A 12,899-nucleotide genomic window follows, 5' to 3' on the forward strand; every position below is an offset into this window, starting at 1 on the left:
AAAAAAAAACATTTGATACTGTTGACCAGGAAATTCTAAAAATCAAACTGGAAAAATATGGGTTCAGGGGTGTGGTACTGGATTGGATAAACAGCTATGTGATGAATCGACAGCAATATGTACAAATAAATGAGATTAAATCTAAAATGATGGATATTGAATGTGGAGTACCTCAAGGATCAGTATTAGGTCCGAAAATGTTTATTATGTATATAAATGATATTTGTAAAGTATCGAAGATACTAAAGTTTGTAATTTTTGCAGATGATACCAATATACTTTGTTCAGGTGCGGAATTTCAACAGGTTTTGGAGGTGATCACACAGGAGTTGAAGATATTAAAGAAGAAACAATAGAAAGAATAGAAACAAATTGTCCTTAAATTTAAATAAAACAAAATTCATGTTATTTGGAAACTATAAGAAAAACATTAACATTGAAATTTGTGTCAATAATATATATCTAGAAAGGGTTAATGCCATAAAATTTCTTGGTGTGATCATTGATCATAAGGCCTGTTGGAAATCACACATCACTTATGTGAAGGGAAAGTTAGCATGGGGCATTGCTGTCTTGGGGAAAGTAAAACAATTTCTGGATAGGAAAACATTGTATATGTTATATTGTGCTTTGCTATTACCATACATGAGTTATTGTGTAGAGGTTTGGGGAAACACATATAAAAGTAATATTCAGACTATAATCATAATGCAGAAAAGGGCCATTAGACTAATAAATCAGGAGGGGTATAGGGCTCACACAAACGCACTCTTTATTAGGACGCAAGCTATAAAATTCCAGGATCTGGTGAAGTTTAAAACTATATAAGGTAAGGAAAGGGATGCTCCCAATCGAAATAAGTAAATGGTTCTTAGAAAGAGAAGGGAGGTATAATTTTAGAGGGAAGTGGAATTTAAAATTACAAAGAGTAAGAACAACGTTGAAAAGGATGTCTATTTCAATAGCGGGAGTTAAATTCTGGAATGAGTTAAAAGAAGAAATAAAGGTCAGCAGTGATATAAACCAGTTTAAAATAAAACTCAAAAAAGAAATTTTAAATAAGTAAAAGAATGAAGAAAATGCAATTACCCCAAGACAGCAGTCAAACTCATGTTTATTTTCTTCTGCAAATTAGCAAATCTAAATATAGTTTCAGTTGAACATGTGAAAATATTTTTTTGAGATGTTATGTTCTAAGTTGAAGGCATTGTATACGTTTTTGTTGTTCAAATTTAGATGATGAGGATGTAAACCTGTAAACCTCCTTTTCAAACAACTGTATGGAATGATTTTATGAAACGTTGGTGAATGTATATGTTTGAAATAAAAAAAGAACTGAACTGAATAAAACAACAACAGACATAAATACCAATTTGATAGGGTTTGATTTGTTTGTGGAGGACGAGTCGAGATCTTTTATAGATTTTATGTTCCAGGCAACAACCTTTAGCTTTAAGCTGTCTGAAATAAACCACGGTGCAACACAGAAGGAGCCAAGGCGTCTAAAATGTCATCAAGTCCATCATTAAATGAGCGTTTAATCAGGGAAGGACAGAGGATTTATACTCGGGAGGCAGTCAGTACGACTCAAAAGAGTGTTCAAATTAATGCCCCTGATGTTGCAAAATGAGATGACAAATGGAGTTAAATTAACATTAAAGATATTCACATGTGGTCAGAGGTGGGGAGATAAGCTGTTGTACAGCAGGGGTGGGGAACTCCAGGTGTCCTCCGGGTGTTAGATATCACTCTGTGTCACCCAGGATTAGTTCATTAGCAGGCCTCTGGAGAACTACAAGACATGTTGTTGACTGGATCCTACCCAGGCTACCATGTGGCAAGAGGCAGGGCTAACACAGACAGCCATTTACATTCACACCTACGGCCAATGTAGACTCCCCAGTTTACCTGGGGCGATCGTGGCTCAAGAGTTGGGAGTTCGCCTTGTAATTGGAAGGTTGCTGGTTCGAGCCCCGGCTTGGACAGTCTCGGTCGTTGTGTCCTTGGGCAAGACACTTCACCCGTTGCCTACTGGTGGTGGTCAGAGGGCCCGGTGGCGCCAGTGTCCGGCAGCCTCGCCTCTGTCAGTGCGCCCCAGGGTGGCTGTGGCTACAATGTAGCTTGCCATCACCAGTGTGTGAATGTGTGCGTGACTGGGTGGATGACTGGATATGTAAAGCGCTTTGGGGTCCTTAGGGACTAGTAAAGCGCTATATAAATACAGGCCATTTACCATTTACCTAACCCCACTAACTGTGTGTCTTTGGACTGGGAGGAAGTCGGAGTACCCGGAGAGAACCCACACAGACCAATGACATCCAGACAGCAACAGAACGCTGGCAGAGAGTCGGAGAGGGCGACTGTGGCCAGTGGACTACGTAGGAAAAGCAGGGTAGTCCAGATGAGCACAGACCCCCAAAACAACACGTTAATCCACAAAGCTGCTGAAGATGAACCACGGGAGGGCTTCGGACCAGTGAGAACATTAACAACAGGTAATACAAGGCTCACCAACATGCCAGCAGCAGCTAGTCGCACCAGCGTTCACTCCCACGAAGAAGCTGTTATGAAGACAACACCCAGATTTCCTTCCCTCTTAAACCCGCCTCCTGCTCTCTAACCTGCTGTTGAGCTGATGTTAAAACCTGGCTCTCACAAAAAGTCCTCAAACTCAATGAAAGCAATGTTTTAGTGATTTATCCCACTCACTGACAGACCATGACATTTCCCACTGTCCCTGCATACCTACATGTTGTATAAAAAACATCCAGAACACGACTGCAGCAGCTGGACTCCTGGCACATGCATGTTTAGCTCAGTCTTAAACTCCAGCTTAGTTCTGTTGATCAGCACCTTCTAATAATTCCAGACTGACTGCTTGACTCATACAAGCAACCGTGAATTCCCAGCCCCGAAACTCTGGAATCATCTTCCCAACTGCAAACATACTTCCTCTCATCAGCTGTTTCAGCTTCAGACTAACTTAAACTATAACTCTAACTTTAATTATTCAAATTTTTATTATTCATTTATTTTGTTGTACTTTTACTCCTGAGGGGGGGCTAACACACAGACAACCATTCACACTCACATTCACACCTATGGGCGAATGACCAGTTACCCCAACCCTATGATAACTCCTACATCATTTGTGTTGCATTGTGTACTCGCTGTGCAGCACTTGGTGAACATCTGTTGTGTTTAGATGTGCTGTATAAAAGTGTGCTGTGCAGTGCTGTCCCTGCCAGCAGAGGCCTTAGCTGTGAGGCAGAGCTCTGGGGTTTGTTGTACGCTCTGACCTTGAGGTCCCCTCCTGTCTCTAATGTTTTTCACCTGTGGATAATCTCTTTCTCTGTACAACGATGGAGTTTGTTTGGCAATACTGTTAAAACCCTTCTGAGACTGATGGGCAACATTTGCTTCTCTAAGATCACTTTGATGTCTTTCCTCCTGTGTTAACACGCCTGAATGCTGCAGAGCAGCTGATTTCATCAGCAGCTCATGAGTTCATCAGCAGTAAGGCTGGATGGTCCAGCTCCACCCTAAACACAGTTGGAGATGCTGAGCTGAAGGGAGTGAAGTGAAACCACAGCCTCCGCCTCCACAGGTCCTTCTCACCACCAACTGAACTGTCTCTAGTTGAGGGTGAAGAAGAGGAACAGAGTAGCAGAGGCTACACAGCAAACAAGCGGTGGGATCGACTTCGGCGTGACTTTTAAACTCTACAAACCTTCTACAGAGGAAGTAAAGACCTTTAGAAGGTCCTCGGGGACATTTGTGGATGAAGCTCAGAGATAATGAAGCAGACGTGACACAGACTGAACGTGACCAACAAACACACTCAGCTCTGACCCACCGATGACGCAGAAGGGCTTCCTGGCGAATTTCAGTCGACCTCGCCACCCTCTGTACCGACAGCAACACCCGGCAGCCCAGATCCTCACCATGTACTCCACCCCGAACACCACGATGGTCACCACCTCCTGTTACACCACAACAACACGCTGTTAAAGATCAGAGCAGCACGTATGTACTCAGAAGAATATATCCAGCTTTATGTGAAGAATGAAACACTGCAGCTGAACAGAACCATCAATAACTTTGTTTTATATTTGTTTCATCTCCGCTTCAAGCACCATCACGTGTGCGATCAGCTCCACACTGAGCCAAACCTTAGACACTAGCTAAGCAGGGGTGTCCAACTCCAGGCCTCGAGGGCCTGCATGTTCTAGATCTCAGCCTGGGTCAGCACACCTGAATCACATGATGAGTTCATTACCAGGCCTCTGGAGAACTTCAGGACATGTTGAGGAGGTCATTAAATCAGCTGACATGTCTAAACCTGCAACACCGGCCCCTGAGGCCTGGAGTTGGACACCACTGAGCTAAGCCTTCTGCTCTGCTTTCTGTGATTTGCATAAAAAATATGGTACAAAATTTGAAAACATATTGTTTTGGGGTTTTTTCACTTCTTATATCTTCACAAGTTTTTAAGCTGTATTTTTTTTAAAAGATGGTGCGTCTCTGTCAGACGTTTTTTTAACAGTGAAATCTGCATCAGTGTTTGAACATGACGGTCTTAAAAAAGATGGAAGTGTGACCCTTTCCCTGCCTGGATCTCTAATCTGGGACAGACACATTCAAACTATCTGCAGTTCAAATATGACAAAAACTTTATATATGTGCTGCTGAGGACTCGGGGGGGGCAGGGTGTCAATGTTACTAGTTGTCTTTTGCATCATACTGCAAAAGACAACTAGTAACATTTGTGATTTTTATATAAATATTTCACAATACTAAAAACAAAGTGTGTAGAATGATTTTCATCAAGAACTTGTTGGTCATAAAGAAAATGACATTTTCATTCAGGTTTCATGCTGTGTATCAGTAAATACGACTTTGTTGTACCACAAAAACAAAAATATATTATTAGATCGTCCAAATTCTGGAGTTTAACCATGTTAAATATGTAGACTGACTCTACCAGCCTACTTTGTTGAGTCTAATATTTCAGTTTAAAGTATTACTGTAAACTAAAAACAGAACACATATTTAACACACAGCACAGTCTGATGCTACATGAAGTTTTATTATCATAATATCATTATATATATTATAATTAGCATCACTCTGACATTTCCTGTCTGTTCCAAAGATCCTGGTTCAGTTTCATTCCGAGTGGAAATTTCAGGCTTTTGTCTTTGGAAATATCCATGTTCAAACATTGCCTCGAGTTTCAGTGTTTGAGAAAAAGGCCTGAAAGTTGGTCGATCTAAAATATTCACATGGACATATGTGGACACAAATGTAAGCACACTGGCGACGGTCGAGCGTGATGTTTGCGTGGTTACCAGGATGTAGAGCGCGTCCTCGGAGCTCTTCTCGTACTCTCTGATGGTGGAGAACACAGACAGAACCAGGCAGGAGAACACCAGCAGGAACCTGAACACAGAACAGGAAAGATCTGCATTTCAGGGAAAATAAACATTAGTGAGGTGACCTCACTCTGAGAGACGGCTGTTGGGAAGAGAGGGCGGGAATATTAAGGACCGCCCAGCTGTCCCCACCTGCTAAATCCCACTTTTCTCCTGCTCGTTACATTGGTGCGCGCACGCAGGTGTGCGGACAGGTACGTACACATAGGCGTGGTAGATAAAGGCCCATCCTCGGGGCCTCTCCAAGACGTTGTACAGGAAGTTCTGCAGGCGTCTGTAGAGGGCGTTTCGTTTGGGAGGTTTCTTCCCCCCGGAGACGCTGCTGCGCTGCCGCCGAGGCCCCTCGTCTCCACCTAGACACAGAAATATGTCAGACAGGCACACGGACGCTTACATGTGCTGCTGAGGACTGGGGGGCAGTATGGGAGTGATGTGGGAGTAAACCCTCTGTCTGTGATGGGCAGCCAATCAGAGGAAAGCAGAATCAGAAATACTTAATTATTAATCCCAGCATGTGGTCACAGTAAGAACAGTAAGGAACAAGGAAAAACAATCCAGTTATTATTTACTAATTAATAATATAATTACAGAAAAGCTCTTAAAGGGGGAGGAGCTAAAACAGCCTGTTTCAGACTGAGAATAATCTGAGGTGTCCAGAGCAAGATACAGAAGGATTATTCTGAGCTGTGAATCATGCAAAGCTGCTCCGGTGCATCAGCCAATCGCATTCAAGCCTCCTCTCAGTAAACACCTGCACCATGAAGCTGATTGGTCCTAACCTTCAAGAGAAAGGTTTGCAGGTTTTCGTGACAGAGTGACCACGTGACATGTCCTGTATACGTTTAAGTGAAATCAGCTGCTTTGGTTATTAAAGGTAACACACACAGCTGCTCACCCGCTATGAGCAGAGCACCGTCCCTACTGGAGTCCGTCCCTCCGGCCTCCAAACCCACGAAGCCGACCTTCAGCTTCTTCTGGTCGGCCTGCGCTCCGGGGAACACCCCGCCGTTGCGAGATTTCTGCACCATGACGGACCGACGATGTGCACCGATTCACCGAGCTACAGCCAGCCCGCGGACCGAGCATCGAGGCCGGGCAGGGCCGGCGGGAGCATCGGGGCCGAGGAGGAGGAGAAACGGAGAGGAGGAAGCGGAGGATGCAGCACAGACCAACCGCAGATTGGCTGATCAGCAGGTTTTTGACTTCCCGCACGAGGAAGGAAACAGAATGACGTCACCGCGTCAGAAACATTGATCACTTCGATCAGCTGCAAAAAAAAAAGAAAAAGAAAAAAAGCGTGATCGCTTATCACCGTCTCCACGGTAACGTGATGTCAACGGCGGTCACCATGGCAGCACGAGGTGTGGGCGGATAGAGATTGTGGCGACAACATCATTAACCAAAGAACCAATCAGGTTGGTGATGACGACAGACCCTGCAGCGTCAGCAGAGCCTGGTGACAGTGGGAATGAAGAACCCTTCTCTGTCCTCAGTAAACTGAAGCCATTTTCCTGCTTCAGAATCAGAATACTTTATTGATCCCTGGGGGAAATAATTTTTTATTACAGTGCCCCATTATAAACAAACATTAACAAGACAGACAATACACTAACTAAGAATAGCACAATATATACATATACATAAAAGTCACTTATTAATAAATAGCTGAAAGCGATGTCCGCCCTCTACATTGATGAAGAGGAGGTAGAAAGGGTATTTATTTATTAACCTTTATTGACCCTGTGCACGAGAAAATGCTAACTTCCTGGTTTGAGACCGGATGTGGGGTTGTACATTTCCGGTAGCTTTACTTTGCGCACAGGTGACCCCTACACCCCGCCCTGCCAACCCACCTCACCACTCTGAGCCATGGTCAGAGTGACCCTCATCACTCAGGACACTCACACAAAGACTGTATTCAGACAAAGTCCTTTTGGACTAGCTCTTTGCAAACTGTTCTCTGTTGTGTGCCTTTCTCTGATTTTTGTATTTATTCCTGCTGTCTACTATTTATATTTTATTGTGGCACAGCTGGTGTGGAGCACCCACACTTTCACTGTACATGCCCAATGACAATAAAGGGCTATTCTATTCTATTCTATTCTATTCTATTCTATTCTATTAGATAGACATGGGTATATAAACCTCTGTTTTACTTTGACTCCACACCTGAACAGAAAATGAGGTCAAAGTTCAGAGTCGGATTAAATGTGGGGGAACTATCAGTTTGATATAATCTTTTATATTGAGAGCTCCAGCAGATTTTCAGTGGTAGGTCAGCAGTGTGGTTGAATGTGTCGTATGGCGTAACAAACCGATGACACGGTGCTGGATGAGTGGAGACGAGCGAGCCTGAGAGCACTGAAGCTTTTGAGTAACACAAAGTTAGCGTACGTCAGTTTATTCTGCAGGAAGTTTCACAAATACTTCACATCATACAGTATGAGTATCTGACGATATCACATGCAATCTATAAAGTCACTAAGAGCAATGCTTTAACCCTGACCTCTGTTCCTGCTCTCCTGTCATGTTCCTCTGAGTGAACTTTGGAAATACAGCGAGTCCGCTCGCTGAAGGTCCAGGCGCTGTATTTTCAAACAGTTTGTGTGTTTGCTGAAATGCTGCATTTGAAACTGCCTGACACAAAGTCATTACCGTCTCTATGCTCGTGTAGCAGGTTGAAAAAGCTACATGTTTATTTTTGTAAGAAAACCAATTACCCCCTTATTTTTTGTTTATTATTGTGACTTATTTTGACATTGTTATGTGTGCCAGACCATGGTTATATTTCATTATGCCAGTAGATGGTGCTCTTGCACTGCTGTGGAACTACCAGAGAGACTCTAGCTATAGGCTCTGTGCACGCGCAGCTCAGAAATAAATGAGCTCCGGCCTGAGCAAGACGCTAACTTCGGTGTCCTCGCTATTAATCCACAGTTTGCTCATATTTGGCTACACAGTGCTCGTGTGCCGCTTGCTGCCGGTCCAGATTCCCCTAGGTCTGGTGCCGGTAACACTCGCTGCTCTGCTAGATGCTGAAGTGCTACAACCACAGCTTGTAGGCATCTGCAACATGAACGCTGTCCTGGATCGTTCTGTCTTTAAGCCCTGAGATATAAATGATGCACCAATAGGACTGTCTTTACCCATTATTGTTTCTCCATTGACGATGATGATGATGATGATGATGATGATGATGGTGGTGGTGAATCACCTACTTTTAAAAAACTAAATCAACAAGCGAGGGGATCAGGACAATCACAGAGACCTGCGTGATAAACTGAGGGATTTCCACACAGATTTAATAACAACATGGACATGCAGGAAGACCGTGTGTCTGATGGCTTCATAAAAAAGTCCCTAAATTACCGTCACACTCGTGGTGCTCACCATGGTGTCCTGTTAGATTTCATGACTGTGGAGAAGAGCTCATATAAAATCATGCATGCCTGCAGGGCACTCGTTCCTCCTTCAGCTCCTTGATTCATCTGCAGTCTGAGACACACTAGCCTCCGCCACCACACCGCCAACAGCCGCAGCGACAGAATGATGTCAAGTAACTTTAGTCCACATCTTTAAAGAGCCTGATTTGGTTTGTCACACCGCTAAAGACAAGATGTAAAGTCCATCAGGTGAGAGAGCAAAAGGAAATTCTTATAAACAGCAGGATCATGTCAACACAAGGAAAAGCTCAGCGCTAATCATCAGACACATTGAACACCAACCAACTCAAAACTCATCTGTTCAAATCTGCATATTCACTGTGAATCCACTGTTTGTTTTATCTTGTGCTTTGTTTTATTGTTCTTATCTTGCCATTGTCTTCTTATTGTAAAGTGTCCTTGGGTGACTTGAAAGGCGCTCATAAATAAAATTGATTATTATTATTACCCTGAATTATTTAAACCTGAACTTTACATTTAACCAAAATTATGACAAACATTTGTTTCATGTGTAAGATAAATACATGCATATCAAAATAAGCCAGCGACCTCATGTTTGCAGGCAGAATCACTGAGCCTGTGAGGACACTGCAGGAACCCTGATGGTTCAGCCTTTTAGAAACAGCTCACCTGTTCTGACTGTTGGACAGCCTCTGAGTTCAGTCTGCCCCCTGCTGGTCAAACAGGGCGCAGACTTTATCTTATATATTCTACTCTACACATTTAAACAGCTCCACGTTTCCTCTGTGCCTGTGGATCCAGGTGTCACACAGTCGTGTTCTCAGAGAGTTCCTGCCGCTGATCAAATACAGTACTGCAGCATTATTACAAAAATCACTGAGAAATTGTTTGTTCTCACTAAAGACAGGCTCTACCTGCACTCGGCCACGCCGCCCCCGTTTGTACATAAAAAGGAAACAGGTGGAGCTGGAGGTGACAGAGGAAACGAGACAAAAGATGTTTTATGATTTTGTGCATTCTCAGTTTTTCTTCTTCAAACTGGAAAAACGTCTGCATGTTTAACGGGCTGCTCGATGTGCAGCTCATGTCACGCTGCAGAGGACCCAAGATGGTGGTGGATGAACCTTTATTAGTCCCACACGTGGGAAATTTTTGGTCACAGCAGTCAGGGTGTCCTGCGTGCGCTGGGAGATGCTGGACGCCATTTAGAGACGACATGAGAGACGAAGCTCGTTAAAAATCAGTTTTTATTTCCCTTTAAATCAAACAAGCAGCAACTTTCTCATTTACAATAAAAAGAAAAGAGTGGTGGCAGTGCTCGTTTCCATGGCAACCAAGAAGATGACCAGGTGACAAGCTGGTCCAGAGGAGTGACATGATTGGCTGAGGTCTGGAACGTGGTTGCAAAGCAACACAGAGGAGAGACGTGATGATTTCTTGACAGTGTGAGAAAAATAAATCAGATTAGAAGCCTGACAGGTCAGGGGTCAGAGGTCAGTAGGGCAGCTTCTTGATGAATCTGGTGAACATGGTGAAGGCAGCAGCTGGTTTGTCTGTTGGAACCATGTGACCTGAACCCTGCGGGAAGACAGCGGCACAGGTCAGAACAGTCGCCAGAAATCAGGCCTGAGGTGTTCACACGGAAACGCCCCGAGGCGGAGGAAACGCCCCGAGGCGGAGGAAACGCCCCGAGGCGGAGGAAACGCCCCGAGGCGGAGGAAACACTGGCCGTTTCTGCCATCTGGTGGCTTTTCTGTGAAGTGCAGTAAGTGTCAGACTACATTCACCATTTTCTTCATTTACAAAGACAATTTGATTTGACGACGTTTAAAAACAAACTGAAATATTAAAGCAGATTTACACCAAACGAGACATTTTTGTTTGTTTCTTCTTCATAAATAAAGATACTGTAGAAACCTTAAGTGGTCCGATGATGAAAGAAAACAGCTGACTTGAAACAGAACCCCGCCCCAAAACATGACATCACACAGTCAGTGAGGATGATGAAGGTGGCGTTTACCTTCACGGTGAGGAAGACAATGTTATCAAACTCTTTGACGAAGCCACCGACTTGCTGACCGTCCACATCTTCGTAGATCCACGGACGCCTCTGGACTTGCACCTGAGACACAGGTAAGCACACCTGAGAGTCAGCTTATAGATCAGGTGACTTTGCGGAGGAAAACTCAATAAGATCTGAACTCCACCTGCTGCTGCAGAGACTCCACAAACCACTCGTCGCCCATGAAGTTGCACGCCATGTCCACGTCGCCATTATACACGAGGATGCGATACTTCTGCACAGAGAACACAACCGTCAACACCTTCCAGTCCATATTAGACAGGTGAAACAGGCGAGTCCTGTTAAAGGCTGGAAACATTTACACTGGGGGAAAATTTAAATTAAAAATAAATAAATAAATAAATAAAATAAAATAAAAAAATGGGCGGAGCTTCACTGACTAGAGCGCCGAGCAGCTTCAGGTACTGTTTCCTGACATCCATGTAGAGCCGACCGTAGTTCCGGTTAACCTCAGAGCTGCGAGCGCAGAGCGGAGAGTCAGTGAGTCAGCACAGGTGAGGTGGACAGGTGAAACAGAGGTCAAGTGTGTGCCTGTGTTACCTGCAGATGACCCAGTCCAGAGCTTTGGGGCTGATGTGGAGGGCTTTTCTGACCAGCGGGTTGTTCAGGTACAGGTTGGAAGGGGTGGAGTTGGTGCAGGGGGGGTCCAGGCGGACAGACGGGAGCAGCGCCGCCAGACTTTTGACTTTCTAAAGTGAGAGAACCACCTGTTCAGGTGAGCGCTTTGTAGATACTGTTTGGATCATCGGGTGACCTGAACTCACCTGCATCCACAGCCGGTTCCACTGATGGTGAATGAACGAGTTTCCCAGATCTCGGATCACCAGCTGGCCTCGCTCGACACTGACAACAAACAGGAACACACCTGTTTGAGCGCCATACGTGCTGCAGGTGAGCTCACGGACAAAAAAAAAAAGATCACAGGCCGAACATTAAAAGGCCACAGCTCACCTGAGTCTCTGCGGGACTCCACCTGGGCAGGAAGCGTACAGGTTGTATATGTTCAAACCTGAACTGTAGACGATGGTCTGAACCTCCCCCACCTGCAGAGGAAACGGGCAACACCTGAGACATAAAACCAGAGAGCCTACAGGTAGACGTCGGGTGCACCGCAGGTGAACCGGGTCGTACTCACGCTGTCCATGCAGTTCTGGTTCGGGTTGTCATAGAAGTTGCATTTCCCGTTGCTGCAGCAGTAGGTCTGAAGCTCCGCCCACAGGTGGCTGCCAAGCAGGCCGTGGTAGTAGGCGAAGTACACCAGAGAGTTGTCGTTCATCTCGTAGCTCGACATTCCATTCCCCACGGCGATGCCCTGCACCACAGGTGAGTCAGGTAAGGCAGGCATGAGGAGGCTGCTGATGTTTCCACAGCCTGAATATGACACGCCTGTTTTTACCACAGGTACACCTGTCTGCAGCTCAGGTGGGACACCCATTGATCACATGGTCTAAAAGCAGCATGTCACAGGTACACCTGTCTGCAGTGTTTTCTAATGATGTCACCACAGGAAGCACGTTCAAAGTGAACAGTGTCACCACAAACAAGAACAGATCTTTTTAATGCTTTGAGTGAGTTTTTCTGTGATTTGTAAAGAAGACTGCTACTAATAACAATAATAACACTGAATGGAAAGGTGGAGGCTTTATCCAGGTTTGGAGCAGCAGCCTGAGCAGAGAAGCCCAGACCTCCCACACCTTGGCCACCTCCTCCAACCCACCTGAGCAACATTGAGGCGTTCAAAGAGCAGCTGAGAGAGTGATCTCTCCATCGTGTCCTGGGTCCGCATCACCTCGCCTGCCTCGTTTTCATGTGGAGGTAGCAGCTCTACTCTGAGTTGCTCTCCAGTGACATGTCTCTAACCCACACTGCACAGAAGCTCATTTCAAACCTCAGAGCTCACCACTAAAATAAATAATTGAGATAGATATACACACACACACACACACACATATACACACACACACACACACACACATA

At 44.8% G+C, this 12,899-nt stretch overlaps 2 protein-coding genes across 3 annotated transcripts in view; both read right to left on the reverse strand.

Moving 5' to 3' along the window:
• The window catches only part of LOC102194525 (potassium voltage-gated channel subfamily KQT member 2-like), a 27,430-nt gene extending 20,490 nt beyond the window's left edge, over positions 1–6,940 (reverse strand). For both annotated transcript variants that reach the window (XM_013916067.1, XM_013916066.1), the window contains exons 1-4: positions 6,331–6,940; positions 5,638–5,788; positions 5,352–5,442; positions 3,857–3,983 (exon numbers count right to left, since the gene is read on the reverse strand). In XM_013916067.1, the coding sequence (XP_013771521.1) occupies positions 3,857–3,983; positions 5,352–5,442; positions 5,638–5,788; positions 6,331–6,463 (502 nt within the window). In that variant the 5' untranslated portion in view covers positions 6,464–6,940. The remainder of the gene's footprint in view (positions 1–3,856; positions 3,984–5,351; positions 5,443–5,637; positions 5,789–6,330) is intronic.
• Positions 6,941–10,094: 3,154 nt separating this feature from the next.
• The window catches only part of ctsa (cathepsin A), a 5,655-nt gene continuing 2,850 nt past the window's right edge, over positions 10,095–12,899 (reverse strand). The window contains exons 7-14 of the mRNA XM_005753655.2: positions 12,058–12,234; positions 11,874–11,965; positions 11,687–11,765; positions 11,463–11,611; positions 11,303–11,378; positions 11,047–11,136; positions 10,860–10,961; positions 10,095–10,417 (exon numbers count right to left, since the gene is read on the reverse strand). Of these exons, the coding sequence (XP_005753712.1) occupies positions 10,334–10,417; positions 10,860–10,961; positions 11,047–11,136; positions 11,303–11,378; positions 11,463–11,611; positions 11,687–11,765; positions 11,874–11,965; positions 12,058–12,234 (849 nt within the window). The 3' untranslated portion in view covers positions 10,095–10,333. The remainder of the gene's footprint in view (positions 10,418–10,859; positions 10,962–11,046; positions 11,137–11,302; positions 11,379–11,462; positions 11,612–11,686; positions 11,766–11,873; positions 11,966–12,057; positions 12,235–12,899) is intronic.

This window comes from Pundamilia nyererei, unplaced genomic scaffold (genome assembly GCF_000239375.1).
Source record: "Pundamilia nyererei isolate P.nyererei 1_Seehausen unplaced genomic scaffold, PunNye1.0 scaffold00447, whole genome shotgun sequence".
NCBI lineage: Eukaryota > Metazoa > Chordata > Actinopteri > Cichliformes > Cichlidae > Pundamilia > Pundamilia nyererei.